Source organism: Strongylocentrotus purpuratus, unplaced genomic scaffold, assembly GCF_000002235.5.
Source record: "Strongylocentrotus purpuratus isolate Spur 01 unplaced genomic scaffold, Spur_5.0 spur5_scaffold_19, whole genome shotgun sequence".
NCBI classification, from domain to species: domain Eukaryota; kingdom Metazoa; phylum Echinodermata; class Echinoidea; order Camarodonta; family Strongylocentrotidae; genus Strongylocentrotus; species Strongylocentrotus purpuratus.
In genome coordinates, this window is record NW_022145604.1 from 6,584,302 (window position 1) to 6,599,773 (window position 15,472).

A 15,472-nucleotide genomic window follows, 5' to 3' on the forward strand; every position below is an offset into this window, starting at 1 on the left:
CTTTCAATTTGTTGAGGAGGTGGGAATGTAGAAATCCACAGAGATGAAATAGACCAAGAAAGGATTAAGATACAGGGAGAGAAGGGGATCAGGGAGAGAGAGAGAGAGAGAGAGGGGGGAGGAGCCTGGGAGAGAGAGAGAAAGAGAGAGAGAGAGGAATAAATAGCGAGACGGGCCTGGGGAGAGAGAGGAGAGGGAGGAATAGAAAAAGATAGCTATATGCCAGCTAAAAGGTATAACAATAATCGAGGAAATTGGAAATTAGTATATCACCACATCCTTACAGGAAAATAATAGGCTGGGGCTGTACAGTTTCATTTAAAGGGAGGAAGCAACTTAAAGCTAGACATTTCAAAATAATGCTGGGAAATTGAACTGAAATTGAAATAATACCGCTTTCCAAACCAATGCATAAGTTAATATTTAGGATTTTGACGCAAAAATGCAATCCGGTACCACATCCACTTTTACGTTGTCGGGGTCGACGTAGCTGACAGGACAGCTTAAAATCCAGCCTGAATTGAGATCATGGCTCCTTCTAAAACACTCCCTGCAGTACATGTCAAGCATGTATTGTATAATGAAATGCCCAAACCTGTCTCACCCCCTTCCGCCCACACCCCCTAGCTCAACTTCATGTTATTCTCAATGCAGAGCTTGAGTCTAAAGATATTGGCCCAAATTCACAAAGGAGGTTTGTCGACAAACCTTGGTTTTCGTACGTCATATGACGCGATTTTACGCGTTTACAAACCTGGTTTAATAAAGAACAAAAGGAGGTTTGGCAAAACAAAAGGAGGTTTGTCCACAAACCTCCGTTGGGAATTCGGGCCAAAGAGAGGGAAAGAGAAATAGAGATCGAGGCCCCGGAGAGATTATGGAGAGAGATAAACACAGAGAGAAAGAGAGGGGGTATAGGGGGCACAGATACATAGCTCTGGTAACAGCTAGGGGCGGTAACTGTGCAGGGTACGGTACCTATATAGGCCCTCTGCGTCAAAAACATTATAACGATCTACTGCTGCTAATTATGCTGAGCATGAGATGAGGAGATCACTATATTCTGTTCAAACATCTAGGCTGTGTAAGTATATAACTAATTTTTTGATGATATAATTATATCCTTTATATCTTAACATCAATGATTTCACTTTCATATAGATGTGTTACCGAAGAGAATGTGTGTAATTATGTTTGGCCTTTGGCGCAGTAGCAGTAGCAGACTGATTATCTCCCATCGAGCGGTAGGACCTCGTCGCAGCCGTAGTTTCGGGGCGGTTAGCATAGCACGGCCGTTGGACTCCGGCTTGGCTGGGGCGATGAGAAGTGCGCAGGTCCACATTTGATGTCATAGATTCCTTATCAGTTAACCTGACCTTAAACATTTAGAAGAACTGCAACTTTTTTTCGTGTGTGTCCCTGATCTTTTATTTTGTTTGTTTGCCAACCAAAGTCCAAACTAACCCATCTTGCATAAGATCATGATTGTATTTGTTCAGTGCAGTGCCAGTGTAGATCTAGGTCAAGTTATTGTTTTGGCAGTTGACTGTTAGTGTTACTGTTAAAAATATAGGCCTGCATGCATTTCAGCTTCAAGTACAAAGTCTTCTCCAAATCAAAGCTAGGTTAGTTTAACCTGAACTGTTGAACAAGAGATTTGTAGGGCCCGTCTATGTTTGCTTACAAAACAAGGAGATGATTGGTAAAATTCTCTTAACATGATAAAAAAAATCTCCATGTCTGAAATGTTCCAATTTGTGTATTTCATGCAGTTTGATAGTGTATGCATGAACCACTTTCCTGTTCATTAATAATCAGTTCATGTTGATTTACATATAACCTAGTCTACTTTAATAGGCAAATTTATATCTAAAATTTAAAACGGAGATATAAAAGTCAGTCAATGTGACCTGTAATAGATCTAAAAGCATACAATTTTGAACATAATTACTGATATTTTAAGTTTGTTTTGAACACCTCTATCAAGGTAAATAGCATGCATGTATTCAAATGCCTTATACTTTTGAAATATCAAACATTTAACGGACAGTAAATTGGAATTGAATTATGTTCTTTTATGTTATAACAGTTCCACTGTGGCTTGACACACACTGCATCTGTCATGGATTCAAGATCAAATACTCGAAGAGAACGTACATTCCAGTATGATGAGGACCTGCCTCCGCTCCCTGTTCCATCACTACAACAAACACTACATAAATATCTACAATCAGGTAATTATGTCATTTTATAGGACTTGCAAACTTTGATTAAACACTGTTTTTGTTTGTGTATTTTCCCTTCCTTATTTCCCCCACCCCCCCCCCCCCCTAAGTTTTTTTGCAGCATTATTTGCCTTTGCTGAAAATAATGTTTTCAGTACAACCTTAACCCTAAAGTAGTTCCATTAAAGTTTGCCTACCAGTAATCATTTATAAAGCGGGACTGTACTATTTGTAATGTAGCTGTATGCTTGTGCCCTCTTTAAGCAAACAATGCCTAAGAGGTACCCGTTGGTCCCCCATGATCCTCTTTTTCTTATTTTGATTGAGAGCTGATTTGATGAGATAACCACCTGTCAGTGATCATACTGGGAGGTTTAATCCCTCCTGGATAAACTAGTGCAGACAGGCTTTAAATTACTTACATTAAGTGATTTTCTCAATTATTTCTATTCTTCCACAGTTAAGCCCTTTCTTTCAGAAGAAGAACTTCATGAAACAGAGGGCATTGTGGGAGAGTTTGCTCATGGTGTTGGCAAGACGTTACATGCCAAACTTGTGGACAGGTCTGAAAAGAGGAAAAATTGGGTGAGACATTTTAAGTAGAACTACATATTTATCATTAAATATGATTATAACCTAAATGTATCTTAAATGTGTCATTTTTCTGATTTCACTCTGTGCATATATGCATATTCTGCTGGCTTGATCCCCTTGTTCACTGTGATGAAGTCATAATTGATTCATTATGGCTGCATTCACAATACAATACAATTCAATTGTTTCTTTTTTAATGTCTGTGGCCTTTCCTGGGTGTGTTTCCAGGATTCCATAGGGATTGAGGCCCAATGGTCATAAGGATTCCACATTCCTCTTTTCCTTCCAGGCATCTTTGGAAATGCACCAGGGAAGGCTGAATCATTTGCTACTGGTTTACAATTCATATCTTCATTGTATTGTTTCTTTGGCATGCCAAATAAATAATGATAATAATAAGAATAATGATATATGAATGGTTATCTCACTAACTGAACTGTTGTTTCGCAATGTTCTACATCATTGTTATTGGTTAAGAATGAATACTATAGTCATCGATGATTGGAAAAGAGAGTTGTCCAAGCTTTCCTACGAACATCCAAAGGAGATAATCAAATGAGTCTAGGAAGATGTCTTATTCCTGGGACCCGTTTCACAAAGCCTTCTTTCAATGACAAATGACAAAAATCAGTGACAAATCTGCTGATAACCAATCAGAAGCAAGGATTTCAGTAGCTTATAACAAAAAATGTCATTTGTCACTGATGACAAGTTTTGTGAAACACCCCCTAATTTACTCTATAGCTGGAGCAATGGTGGGAGGAGAAGGCCTACTTAGAGACACGTCTACCTCTAGGGGTGCTACAGAACCCCTCTGGACCCATCCCGGCCCAGGAGTCCATGTGGCCCCCTAGGGAGGGGACCCAGCTAGAGAGGGGCGCTATCTGCCTCTGGCATCTACTCAGCTTCTACCAACTTGTCAGAAAGTAAGAAAGAAGGGTTCATTTTTTTGTCGCCCTGTTAAGGTTCAAGAACAATCATCATTTAGATCTTAAAGTCAGATTTGATTTTTGAAGTCTGGCAGCATATTCATACAAGAGACCCATATTTTGAATAGTTCGAAAATAAATCATAATGATAACCATGCCCCTTGCATTTGATAGCAAGCCATTCACTTTTCGTTATTGGGTAAATGTTTGAATGATTGATAAAACTTGTTTTCAGTCAACAGTAAAATATTACCGGCAACAAATCATTTTTTAATTTACTTTAAAAATTACAAACTAGGTAAGGGTATGATTGATTTAGTTGTTCACTGTAGATACAAGAACATTCATCAATACGAGTCGATTTACTTGTATAGTGTGCATCGTAGGGTAATATACTAGCATGCTATGCATTGTGTAACCTCTAATTTTCCCGGCATTTAACTTTCACTCTAGAAATTTATAAAAGTCTTGTGGAAACGAAAACTTTTGGTTTTTAAGGAATCAAACATTTTGTCCGGGCCTACTCGTGATATACAGTCGTGCAATCTTTTGTTTGTTTACTGCAGAGAAATGTTACCTGTGGATAAGAACCGTGCTGGGACCCAGATATTCTCCATGAATCAGTTCAGAGGCATGTTCCACAGCTGCAGGGAACCAGGACTAGAGAAGGACACCCTCTACAGGTACTTCAAGACAGGTATGTATTTAAAGCCCCACTGCACTCCTTGTAGCTACTGTAGCTCTCTATACAGCTAATAATGCCTAAGCGGTACCCGTTGATCCCCCACGATGCCCTTTTTCTTATGTTAATTGAGAGCTGTTTTGATGAGATAACCACCTGCCAGTGACCTTGCAGGGAGGTCTAATCCCTCCATGCCAAACTAGTGCAGAGGGATTTAAAGGGAATAATACCCTGTACACGTATTATGATGTTAATATTGGATATTTCAATAGTACTCACTTCTACTTGGCAAGGTGCTCGACTATAGTATTACTCCGGCTCTAGCTAGGCGTTTTGGTACTGTGCTACTCACAGAATTCAGGGAATTCTTATACCCGAAATAGATAATTTAGAAGAGCTTTTGTTTTTGTATGAAGCAAATGTTCAATTAATTGGTGCATATAGTTTTGTACTAATTGCATGCGTGGCAAACGAGCGATCTCAGGAATTTGCGCTGGTGGTCCATGAAAAATCAAGTGATCTTCCGCCTCGATAAACCTTTCCCTTCATTGTTTTATTTAACTCTATTAAAGGGATCCGGTAACTTTGTCTCAGATTCTGAAACAAAATCCTGGATTTAGCTCATGCTGCAATGATAATTATAAACCTTTAGGTCAGTCAGGAACCCCATGACTTATATTTATGATCGGAAAATCGAAATCAAATTTTTCGTTTTAATAACGATTTTCATAACACTACAGTCTATTAGGCAAAACGATTATGGTAAAACCGGTCACTCAACGATTTTTACTTTTTTGAGGTACTTCTTGATCATTTTTAAGCGCAATTTTTTAAAGGCTTCAATATTGCAATATATCACAGACACTGATAACACGTAGGGCCATGCATCTCAGATTTAACATTGTTAAACGATGCCTTTAAAGAGGGTTGATTCTCTCATTTGCACAGAACGGGAGGGTCCGTGTCCAACGCATGTCCATGTGATGTGTAACGGTCATATCTTCAAGATGACAGTCTTTGATCGGAACGGTCAGCTACTGACTGCTGCAGAGATTTACAGGTAAATACAAGTCGATCTCAAGCGCTATGGCAGGCAAGCAAACAAACTAACAGTGATATAATTATCAAAAGATTGCAAATACTTTAAAGAAATCAACCAGAGGTAAAGTTCACTAGGTTATTGTATTGTCTAGAGCAATAGTCATTGAATTGTCCAAACATGTCAATTGGTGAGTAATTTACTGTTGAAAGTGTCTATAATTAATTTTTTTGAGACCTTGCAATCATGTTAGTTAAAGATACATGTACAGGCAGTAAATACATCACTCTGTTTTTGTTTTCCTACTTTGCACAACATATTAAATCAATTATCTGGACATACATGTACAGTGCAATTCAAACGGGAGCCTTTGGAAGATGTGGTATGGCAAATGAATTTTTTTCTCTCTAGGGTTGCGTTGCACTTCATGTCAAACAGTTTCTAACAATGTACATTTGCGTCATATGTTTCAGTAATACCTGCTGATATTTACGCTGATGTATGCTATATAGTTATGTTATATTATTATGATTATTGAGCTGATGCTAAGCCTTGGGTCTATGGTAATTGGCAGATACATGTTACCCCAAAATCAAATGATGTATACATGTAACAGGATAATTCTATCATCCCTACCAAATCTTTACTTGTTAGCAATTAAGTCACATGTCATCATATAGTACCAGCTGTCTTTATTTTCTTACAGGCAAATGTCATACATCAAGGATATGAGCAGGGAAAGAGGACAGTGTGTTGGTGCACTCACTGGTGACGACAGGCCCACGTATGCAAAAGTATGTTAGTCTCATTGCTCTCTTTTTATGTTAGTCTGACTCTGTGTGTGTATAGAATGATGTTTATTAAGTTATAAATGTGAACCTTTGTTGGACAGAGCTACATTTTTCTCAACTCCCTGGCACTCGCCGTTTATTTGCACATTAATTCTTTTAATTGTTTTAAACTTTTTTTTTCCCTGTCAGATTTTACCATGTCATGTTTGAAGGATTAAGCTTTAAACTTCACTCTCCTTCGGTTTGGACTCTAGTGTAAAACCAGGGTCATACAAATAAATATAGGGATAACAACTGTGTACAACAACATCTTTTCCATACTGCTCCACATACTTTTATGTGGAAAGTGATATATGCTAAGTGAGCCTCCCCCAACAACTTTAGGACTGCTTGGTGACAGATTTCTTAGTACAAACCTTAAAGCCCCACTGTACTACTGGCTATTAGCGCCCTCTATACAGCCAACAATGCCTAAGCGATCCCCCATGATGCCCTTTTTCTTAGGTTAATTGAGAGCTGATTTGATGACCTTGCAGGGCGGTCTAATCCATCCATGCCAAACTAGTGCAGAGGGGCTTTTAATAACAGAACCCTATTTGATTACTTCTTCCTCAGGCCTTTGAGCATCTGGTATCACTAGACCCCGCAAACAGAGCCCACATTGAGACCATCAAAAGCAGCATCGTAGGCTGTATCATGGACGATGGCCATCCAACAACAATGGCTGGGGTAATGTTGTAATCCAGTACAATCCAGTACAAACCAGTACAATCCAGTACAATCCAGCACAATCCAGTACAAACCAGTACCATCCAGTACAATCAAGTACAATCCAGTACAATCCAGTACTACCAGTACAATCCAGGACAATCTAGTATTTAATGGCCACCCAATGACAATGGCTGCATGGGGTAATGTTGTTCAACACGATACAATATAATCCAGTACAATCCAGTACAAACCAGTATAATCCAGTACAAACAAGTACAATCCAGTACTACCAGTACAATCCAGGACAATCTAGTATTTAATGGCCACCCAACGACAATGGCTGCATGGGGTAATGTTGTTCAACACGATACAATATAATTCAGTACAATCCAGTACAAACCAGTATAATCCAGTACAATCCAGTACAAACCAGTATAATCCAGTACAAACCAGTATTATCCAGGACAATCTAGTATTTAGTTGGGTTAAAGCCAACTTTGAGCACTTGTTGTGAAGCTTCATTTCCAGAAAATATTAGTAAGAATCATTATGAGGTAATAATCATTCTTCCAGAATTAATTAGAAAATGTCACTATGTATTTATTTATATTTATACATAAATGTAGATATTTGATGATGATTGTGTTGGATTCTCTAAGAATTGAAGAAAAAAAAACAGTTTAACTAGAAATGATGATTACATCTTGAACATCATGTTCTATACTTCACCCTCCTCATATAGACCTGTGCGCATGGTATAGCAGGACCATCACCCCATAATCGATGGTTTGACAAAGGCTACTCCACCATCATCACCTCCAATGGATGTGCCTGCTCAAATTTAGATGTAAGTAACCAATCGATGCTTCGTTGACAATTTCTCAAGGGACGATTGCTCAAGGCTTTATTTTTTCAAAAGATATAGTTTTGAGTTATGGTTGCAGTTGAGTTTCATCACTGCCAATGGATGTGCCTGCTCTAATTTAGATGTTTAAGTAGTCATTAGGTGACCTAGCTGTGATCCGATTTTCCCCTGGCTGACAATTTCTCAGACGACAATTGCTCTGTGCATTATTTTTCAAAAGATATAGTGTTGAGTTATGGTTGCAGTCCAGTTTCATCACTGCAAATGGATGTGCTGCTCAAATTTAGATGTAAGTAACCAATCGATGCTTTGGCGACAATTTCTCTAACGACAATTGCTCCAGGCTGTATTTTTTTCAAAAGATATAGTGTTGAGTTATGGTTGCAGTTGAGTTTCATCACTGCGAATGCCTGCTCAAATTTAGATGTACCGTAAGTAATCATTTGATGCTTCGTTGACAATTTCTCAAGGGACAATTGCTCTAGGCTTTATTTTTCAAAAGATATAGTGTTGAGTTATGGTTGCAGTTGAGTTTCGTCGCTGCCAATGGATGTGCTTGCTCAGATGTATTAAAGTAGCCATTAGGTGAGCTAGCGATGATCAGACAATTGCTCAGGTGTTCAGACATTTGCTCAATTTCTACGGTAACAACTCCCCTTTTCTTCATTTCGTCATGAGCTTAGGGTTAGGTTTAGGGTTGCTTATTGGGTTTGGGGTTAGGTTTAGGGTTATAGTTAGGTTTGAGTATAGTTGAGTCAGAGTTTAAAGTTAAGAATTTGGTTATGTTAGGAAAGTAACTGTGGAGCAATTTTTGCAGGAGCATGTGTCTTTAAAAATTGTAAAAGACATTAATGAGAATTGCATCGGTTGGCAGTATGTGAACAAACCTGTAGTGTTTTCAATGCTCTTGAATGTGCTGGAGCCTAAAAATTATTCCCTTTTATTTTCTCTCTTTCTCTCTCTCTCTCTGCAGCATGCTCCGTTCGATGGCATGGTGGTTGTAGCTTTGTCAATGTACATTCATCATCGAATGCTGAAGGATGGAGGGGACATGCCTGTGAGTAATAATGATATTATTTTTTAAAGCTCTCTCCTTGATCACAATTAAAGCCCCACTGCACTACTTATACTGTAGCTACTTGCACCCTCTATACAGCCAACAACGCCTTAGCGGTACCTGTTGTCCCCCCATGATGCCCTTTTTCTTATGTTAATTGAGAGCTATTTTGATGAGATAACCACCTGCCAGTGACCTTGCAGAGAGGTCTAATCCCGCCATGCCAAACTAGTGCGGAGGGGCTTAAATAATTTTTCTACTTAGTCCCACGCAATTCGTATGTAGACTCTCGTACATACATGTACGTTTGTTTTATTCAATAACACAGTACCACAAAAACCATTGTAGGGGTTAGTTGCATCTATTTTTTATCTCTTTAGCTCTCTAATGGGTTATGATCTGCTTTTCGCCATATCTCTCTTTATTTACATCTCACTTCTCTCTCTCTCTCTCTCTCTCTCTCTCTCTCTTCTCCCTCCCTCTCTGTCTTTGCCCCTCTCTCTTTCTCTTTCTTTCTCTACCTCTCTCAATTTTTCTTGTTTCTTTGTGTATATGTATGTCTCTCTTTTAATATATTTATATTTTTTCAGTTGAAATTTCACTCTCTCTCTCTTCGTCTTCTTTCATTCTGTCTCTCTTAATAATCTCTGTCTGTCTCTGTCTCTTCACCTCAGGGTAAGCCTACAGTCCGACCTGACATTCCCATGCCGATAGAAATGATCTTCACGGTTGACCAGAGGGTTCGGGATGACATTCAGCATGCTACAGAGACTTATCACAAACTGGTAAGGGTGTTTGGTATGCAGGGGGGTGTTTCACAAAGATTTGAAGTCGAACTTAACTCTAAGTTGGACTTAAATGTTATGGAGAGCCATTTGTAGCCTCATTTTGAAATATATTCAAAAGGAAAAATTCAAGTATTTTAGACTTTTTATGAATTTCAGATCAAGACCATGAAATCTCCTATGATAATAAAAAATATGAATGATTTGAAACAACATTTTATGCCTTTTAAAATAACTTTTATAAAACATTTTCAAGGATGCCAATGGCTTTCCATAATTGTTAAGTCCAACTTAGAGATAAGTTCAACTTAGGATCTTTGTGAAACACCCCCCAGGTTGTAACACACATGCTCCTGCAACAAATGCTCCACAGTAATTTCCTATATGAACCAAATTCCTAACTTCAACGCTAGACCCATCACTTACCCTAACCCTAAAAATCCTGGAGCCATTGTTGCAGGAGCACATGTCAGAGCAGAAGTTTTTAGTCCGTGTTAATTTAGAGACTGGTACTGTTAAAGGCAGTAGGTAACTTCACTTTTTATCTAAAATGATAGTCATTGAATTCAGGACCATTGTTTTCTTAATTGCAAACTTTGTTCTTGTATTGAATTTTTTGATATTCACATGTATATGTTTAGGCCAGTCACTCCTTTAGATATCTAGATATTTATAATTTAAAGTAGAATCGCAAACTCATTATCTGATATGTGTTTCAGCTCCATGCTTGTGCATGCAGTATTGTAAACAATTCAGTGCAGTACAGATGGTATGTGTGTATATGGCTTCATCTCTCACCTTGGTCTTGCTAGCAATGCCTTTGTTTGCAAGACTTCAATTCAATTTGTTTTATTCATTTCCATTTTCGATAAAAACAATACAAAGATATATGCAATGATAAGCATTTTCAATATATAAGAAAATGAAAATAGGGAACTGAAAAACAAGACCAAATGGCCTTATGGAGGCATAGTTCACTGAACAATAGTTAAGAGATTTACATATACAAACAAAACTAAAAAAAAGAAACATACATGTACATGACAAAACATGACAGGGACATCGTTCATGGCCGGTAATACAAATGGAAATAATTATTAATAGTCAAGCTAACTAGCTACAGATATCGGCTGATGCTGATCGCGAAGAGACGGGCACTGAAGAACACCGGGATAGGAATTCAACGAGGCCTGACAGACTACAACAGCAAACTGCTTTTCATGTTTTGACTTGTTTCAAGTTCTTTCCTTGTCTACTCTCAGTTGTCTCACATATCTTGGCAGGCTAACTATTCCAAGTTTGCTTGTTTACGTTCCAAACATTTATAAACTCTGTTTGTTTCCAATACAGGCTTCTACTTTTGATATAGTATGTAGTTCGTACTACCAGTATGGCAAAGACTTCATGAAGAAACACAAGATGCATCCAGATGCAACCATACAGCTCGCTCTCCAACTGGCCTATTATACAGCAACTGGGAAGTAAGTTTTTACAATGAATTATAGTAGCTAATTTTAGCTACTATAGATTAAAATTAATTAATTAATTTAGCTACTATTAATTTTAGCTACTATAATTAAAAAAACAACGACCCCCTTGACTATAGTACCGCAGGGGAGTGATTAAAAAAAGACAAAGATCGAATTAAGTTGGACTTAACTATGGCAGGCCTTTCATGCCACTGTTTTCTCTCACCATTTACTGGCATTGGTTTCTCAAGGGACATAATTATTGAAGGAAAAAACATCATCATTGATAGACCAACTGTGACAACCAGTGGCATGAACAGCCTGCTATAGATAAGTCCAACTTAAATTCGATCTTAGGCTTTGTGAAACACTCCCCAGGACAGCTACACCCAAGAACGGCTACCCCTAGACAGCTACCTCCAGACAAATACCCTACCGGACATTGAGTACTACTTTGACTAGTTGTCTATGGGTAACTAGGGTAATTTTTTTAGGGGATAGTTTTCCAGGCAATAGTCTATGAAGAGGAGGATAGTCCATGGACGGTAATGGAAGTATTCATGCTTCATACAGGATGATATTTGAACAAACTTTATATACATGTAGTTATTACTTTGGTAACAAGATTTCGAGCATCTGTAGACATTGTGTGCACCTCCTTACCGTTACTAAACTTATAATTAATTACCTGTCGTGGTTTACTTCATTATATTTGAACATTTCTATAGAACCATCAACTTTTAAAGGTATAGACCAGTTCTGGTCATGCGATTACATTGTAAAAGAAACACTGTGGAATCGATCAGAAGGGTTGATCATCTAGCATATAAGTATTGGTGTGTGCTGCAATGTTCTGGAATCATCAAAATGATAAGAAATTTGGCCCAGTCTTGTTAAAGTTACAAGCACTGAACACAGAAATATGTATATGGGACCACACGATATCTATCCAGGCCAGATCGATATGATAATTTACCAAATATATCAATTAGTAGACGGTTTCCCAGCAAAATTTGTATCATCACGTATTAGTCAAAACATATTCTTTCACATGATTGGTAATAAGAGCTTCCATTTCATTTTTTGAGAAGGGGGTGTTTCCAAAACTGGTCTATACCTTTTAAGGTACAAAGTATTTCTTCTATGTTTTCCAGACCTGGTGCAGCATATGAAACGGCAACAACTCGTCAATTCTACCATGGACGAACAGACACAATGAGATCTTGTTCCATGGAAGCTATTGATTGGTGCAAAGCTATGCTGGATAGTCGGGCAGATGTAAGGATGGATTGATTGCTTGGTGGATAGATAGTAAGATAGATAGAAAGATAGATAGATGGATTGAAAGAGAGATAGATTGATAGATAGATAGAAAGAGAGATATACGATAGAAAGATAGATAAATAGATTGATAGATAGATACATAGATACATAGATAGATAGATAGATAGAAAGATAGATAGTTTAGAAAGGTAGAAAGATAGAAAGATAGATAGAAAGATAAAAAGATGGATAGATGAGCAGAGACAATGAGATTTTGCACTGTGGAAGGCATTGATTGCTGTATAGTCACGCATATGAAATAATGGATTGATAACTGGAATAACACATATATAGATAGATAGATATATTGATGAAAAATGGGCAGATATATCAATTGATGGATAGAGGGAAAGATAGACAGATGCATGTATCTGTATCTGTTGCCAAGTTATATATGCTGCAAATGAGTTTTTGTTTAATTATGTTTATGTATAAGCAATTAATATAAATATTGAAAACGTTTATTCATTTAATTCAATTGTATGTTTATGTATAAGCAATTAATATAAATATTGAAAACGTTTATTCATTTAATTCAATTGTATGTTTATGTATAAGCAATTAATATAAATATTGAAAACGTTTATTCATGTTATTCAATTGTATCTTTTTATTTGTATTACACATTTGGAGCAATAAAACACAGACTGAATCAGTGAATCTAATATTCATATTCAATCCAACTTTTGTTCTGCTTTCCTCTGTTCAGCCCACACACCAGCTATCTCTTCTGAGGAGAGCCCACGATAAGCATAACACACTGATGGCCGAAGCAGCCAGCGGTCAAGGCATTGACCGCCATCTTCTTGGACTCTACATCCTGTCTCAAGAAATGGGGTTGCCGGTACCAGACCTGTTCACAGACAAGGCTTATACCCTCAGGTGAGGAATTATAAGCTGTGTGCTTTATATCTGAATTCTGTTTTGGTTAGGGTTGATATTGTAGTGGTGGTTATTTTACCTGACTGCTAAGAAAGCATAAGTGCTTGTTAGTAAGATACCAGATGGCCGACGGCTTTAGGCCTCTCTGAGAGACCTGGTAATAAGGATTAATGCCTTACCAAAGGGCACTGGTGCATCGCCTCGGTGTCGAGCCCGGGTTGCTGGATTACGAGACCACTGCTCTACCAACTGAGCTATCACGCCTCCTCAAAGATACATTTGCACTGTTACTTTTAAACTTGAAATAAGTTTTCTTAGCTATAGTTTCATGAGATGCTTGTGACAAAAGGATTTATTCTTGATTCATAAAGTTTATGCCTTCTCAGAACTTTATTGATCAATCTTTATGACTTTTCTAAATTGATCTATAAAGATGTAAACTTTGTATGTCAAGAATAAAAAGATGTAAGAAAAAAATGATGCATTGCCCTTTAGGTGCCAAAACATCGGTCAATCAGTCAGAAATCTTCTTTTTTTCCCCTCCCTCTTTGGGTTGATATTTCTCAGGTTTGAATGCTTTAATACATTTTTTTTCCTAAAAAAACGGGGACAACAAAATAACTTATTTTTAAAGCTGACCGTAGAATTCAAGATTTTTGGGTCGGTCGCAATACAACATCTTTTTTTAGACGCCTTATGGGCAAAAGTATAGATTTTTATTGCATTTACTTCACCTTGTTTCAACCATTTATTTCTTAACAGCGGAGGAGGAGGTAACTTTCCATTGTCTACCAGTACACTCGGTTACACCCCCATCCTAGGGTCTATAGCACCCATGAGGAACGATGGATACATGTGCTGCTACAGGATCGGCAAGGAGGAGTAAGTGATATCAAAGTTCTCATCCAAGCTCCTGAACTTTGCCAAGAATCTCCCTTTTTGATCATTTTTTTTTTCCTTCTCTTTTCCTCATACGAGGCACTTTATTACTTTATATCATTTTAACAGCATTGCATATAGAGTTCGATTATAATGTAATTACAAAATCAACGGACTGGTAAAATAAAACAGGGGAGATAAAAAGAAAGTTGAAGAGTCTCCCTTTTTGATCAGTTGATAATTTGATCAATTTGAATTATTTGGATTGAATTACAATGGTTTGTTAGTATAATTCCATCACAACCACAAACGGGTGCAGCTTTGATGAAGAACCTGTTTCCGTAGTTTATGTCTCCTAGTCAGAACAGACCAATACAGCTGTACGTTGAATAAGAAAAGAGTGTGATGAATGCATGCTTTGAGCAGGCTAGGTACATGTATACTATATTTTGGGGTGAAAATTTCAAGTTTCCTTTTTTTCTTCTTCCTTCTTTTATATCTTTTAAATATTATCAGGCTTCAGTTCACTGTGAGTGCCTTCAAGAACTGTGCGGAGACCGACGCCTACCAGCTGTTTCACGAGATCACCTTAGCTCTCAACAAGATTGGAAACCTACTCCTTTCTGCCAAACTCTAAGATCATCTGCATTAGGACTGCTGGTTAGGTATTTACTCATCACATTATCCATGTATTTGACTAAAGCACAAAAGACTCTCTGCCAACCAGGGGGAGGGGAAAACAGGTGGTAAATTTTAATTTTTACCTTTTTTTAATCAAGAACTGTTCGGAGACCGACGCCCACCAGCTGTTCCATGAAATCACCTTACCTCTCAACAAGATCTGAAACCCGCTCCTTTCTGCCAAACCCTAATATCATCCGCACTAGGACTGCTGGTTTATTACGTATTCATTGATCACATTATCTATGTATTTTACTAAAGCACAAAAGACCCCCCCCCCCCCCCCCTCTGCCAAAAAAAGAGATTTTAAAAAATGATAAATTTTACCTTTTTTAAACAAAAATGAAAATGCCCCCCCCCCCTGGCAAAAAACAACTAAAAGGGTTTTGTTTTTTTGTTTGTGCTCAAGGAAGTGTTCATACAGAGTTTGTGTACTAACAACCCTCTGATCTCAGGTATTTTACCATTGTATATATACTTTGTAATAATGAACAAATTAACATATTTTTATGCCTCCGCCACCGAAGGTGGTGCCGGAGGCATCATGTTTTCGGGTTGTC

General features: G+C 37.8%; 1 protein-coding gene across 1 annotated transcript; it reads left to right on the forward strand.

The window, feature by feature from the left end:
- The first annotated feature begins 949 nt into the window (after window positions 1-949).
- On the forward strand, window positions 950-15,049 carry LOC585404 (peroxisomal carnitine O-octanoyltransferase). The gene is made up of 16 exons (XM_785233.5): window positions 950-1,084; window positions 2,090-2,234; window positions 2,686-2,810; window positions 3,564-3,745; window positions 4,315-4,445; window positions 5,379-5,490; window positions 6,176-6,263; window positions 6,876-6,989; window positions 7,714-7,818; window positions 8,810-8,893; window positions 9,568-9,678; window positions 11,029-11,159; window positions 12,302-12,425; window positions 13,180-13,352; window positions 14,115-14,234; window positions 14,748-15,049. Exons 2-16 carry the CDS (start codon window positions 2,123-2,125, stop codon window positions 14,866-14,868), a joined length of 1,833 nt encoding a protein of 610 aa, XP_790326.3. The 5' UTR covers window positions 950-1,084; window positions 2,090-2,122; the 3' UTR covers window positions 14,869-15,049.
- Window positions 15,050-15,472: the final 423 nt, after the last annotated feature.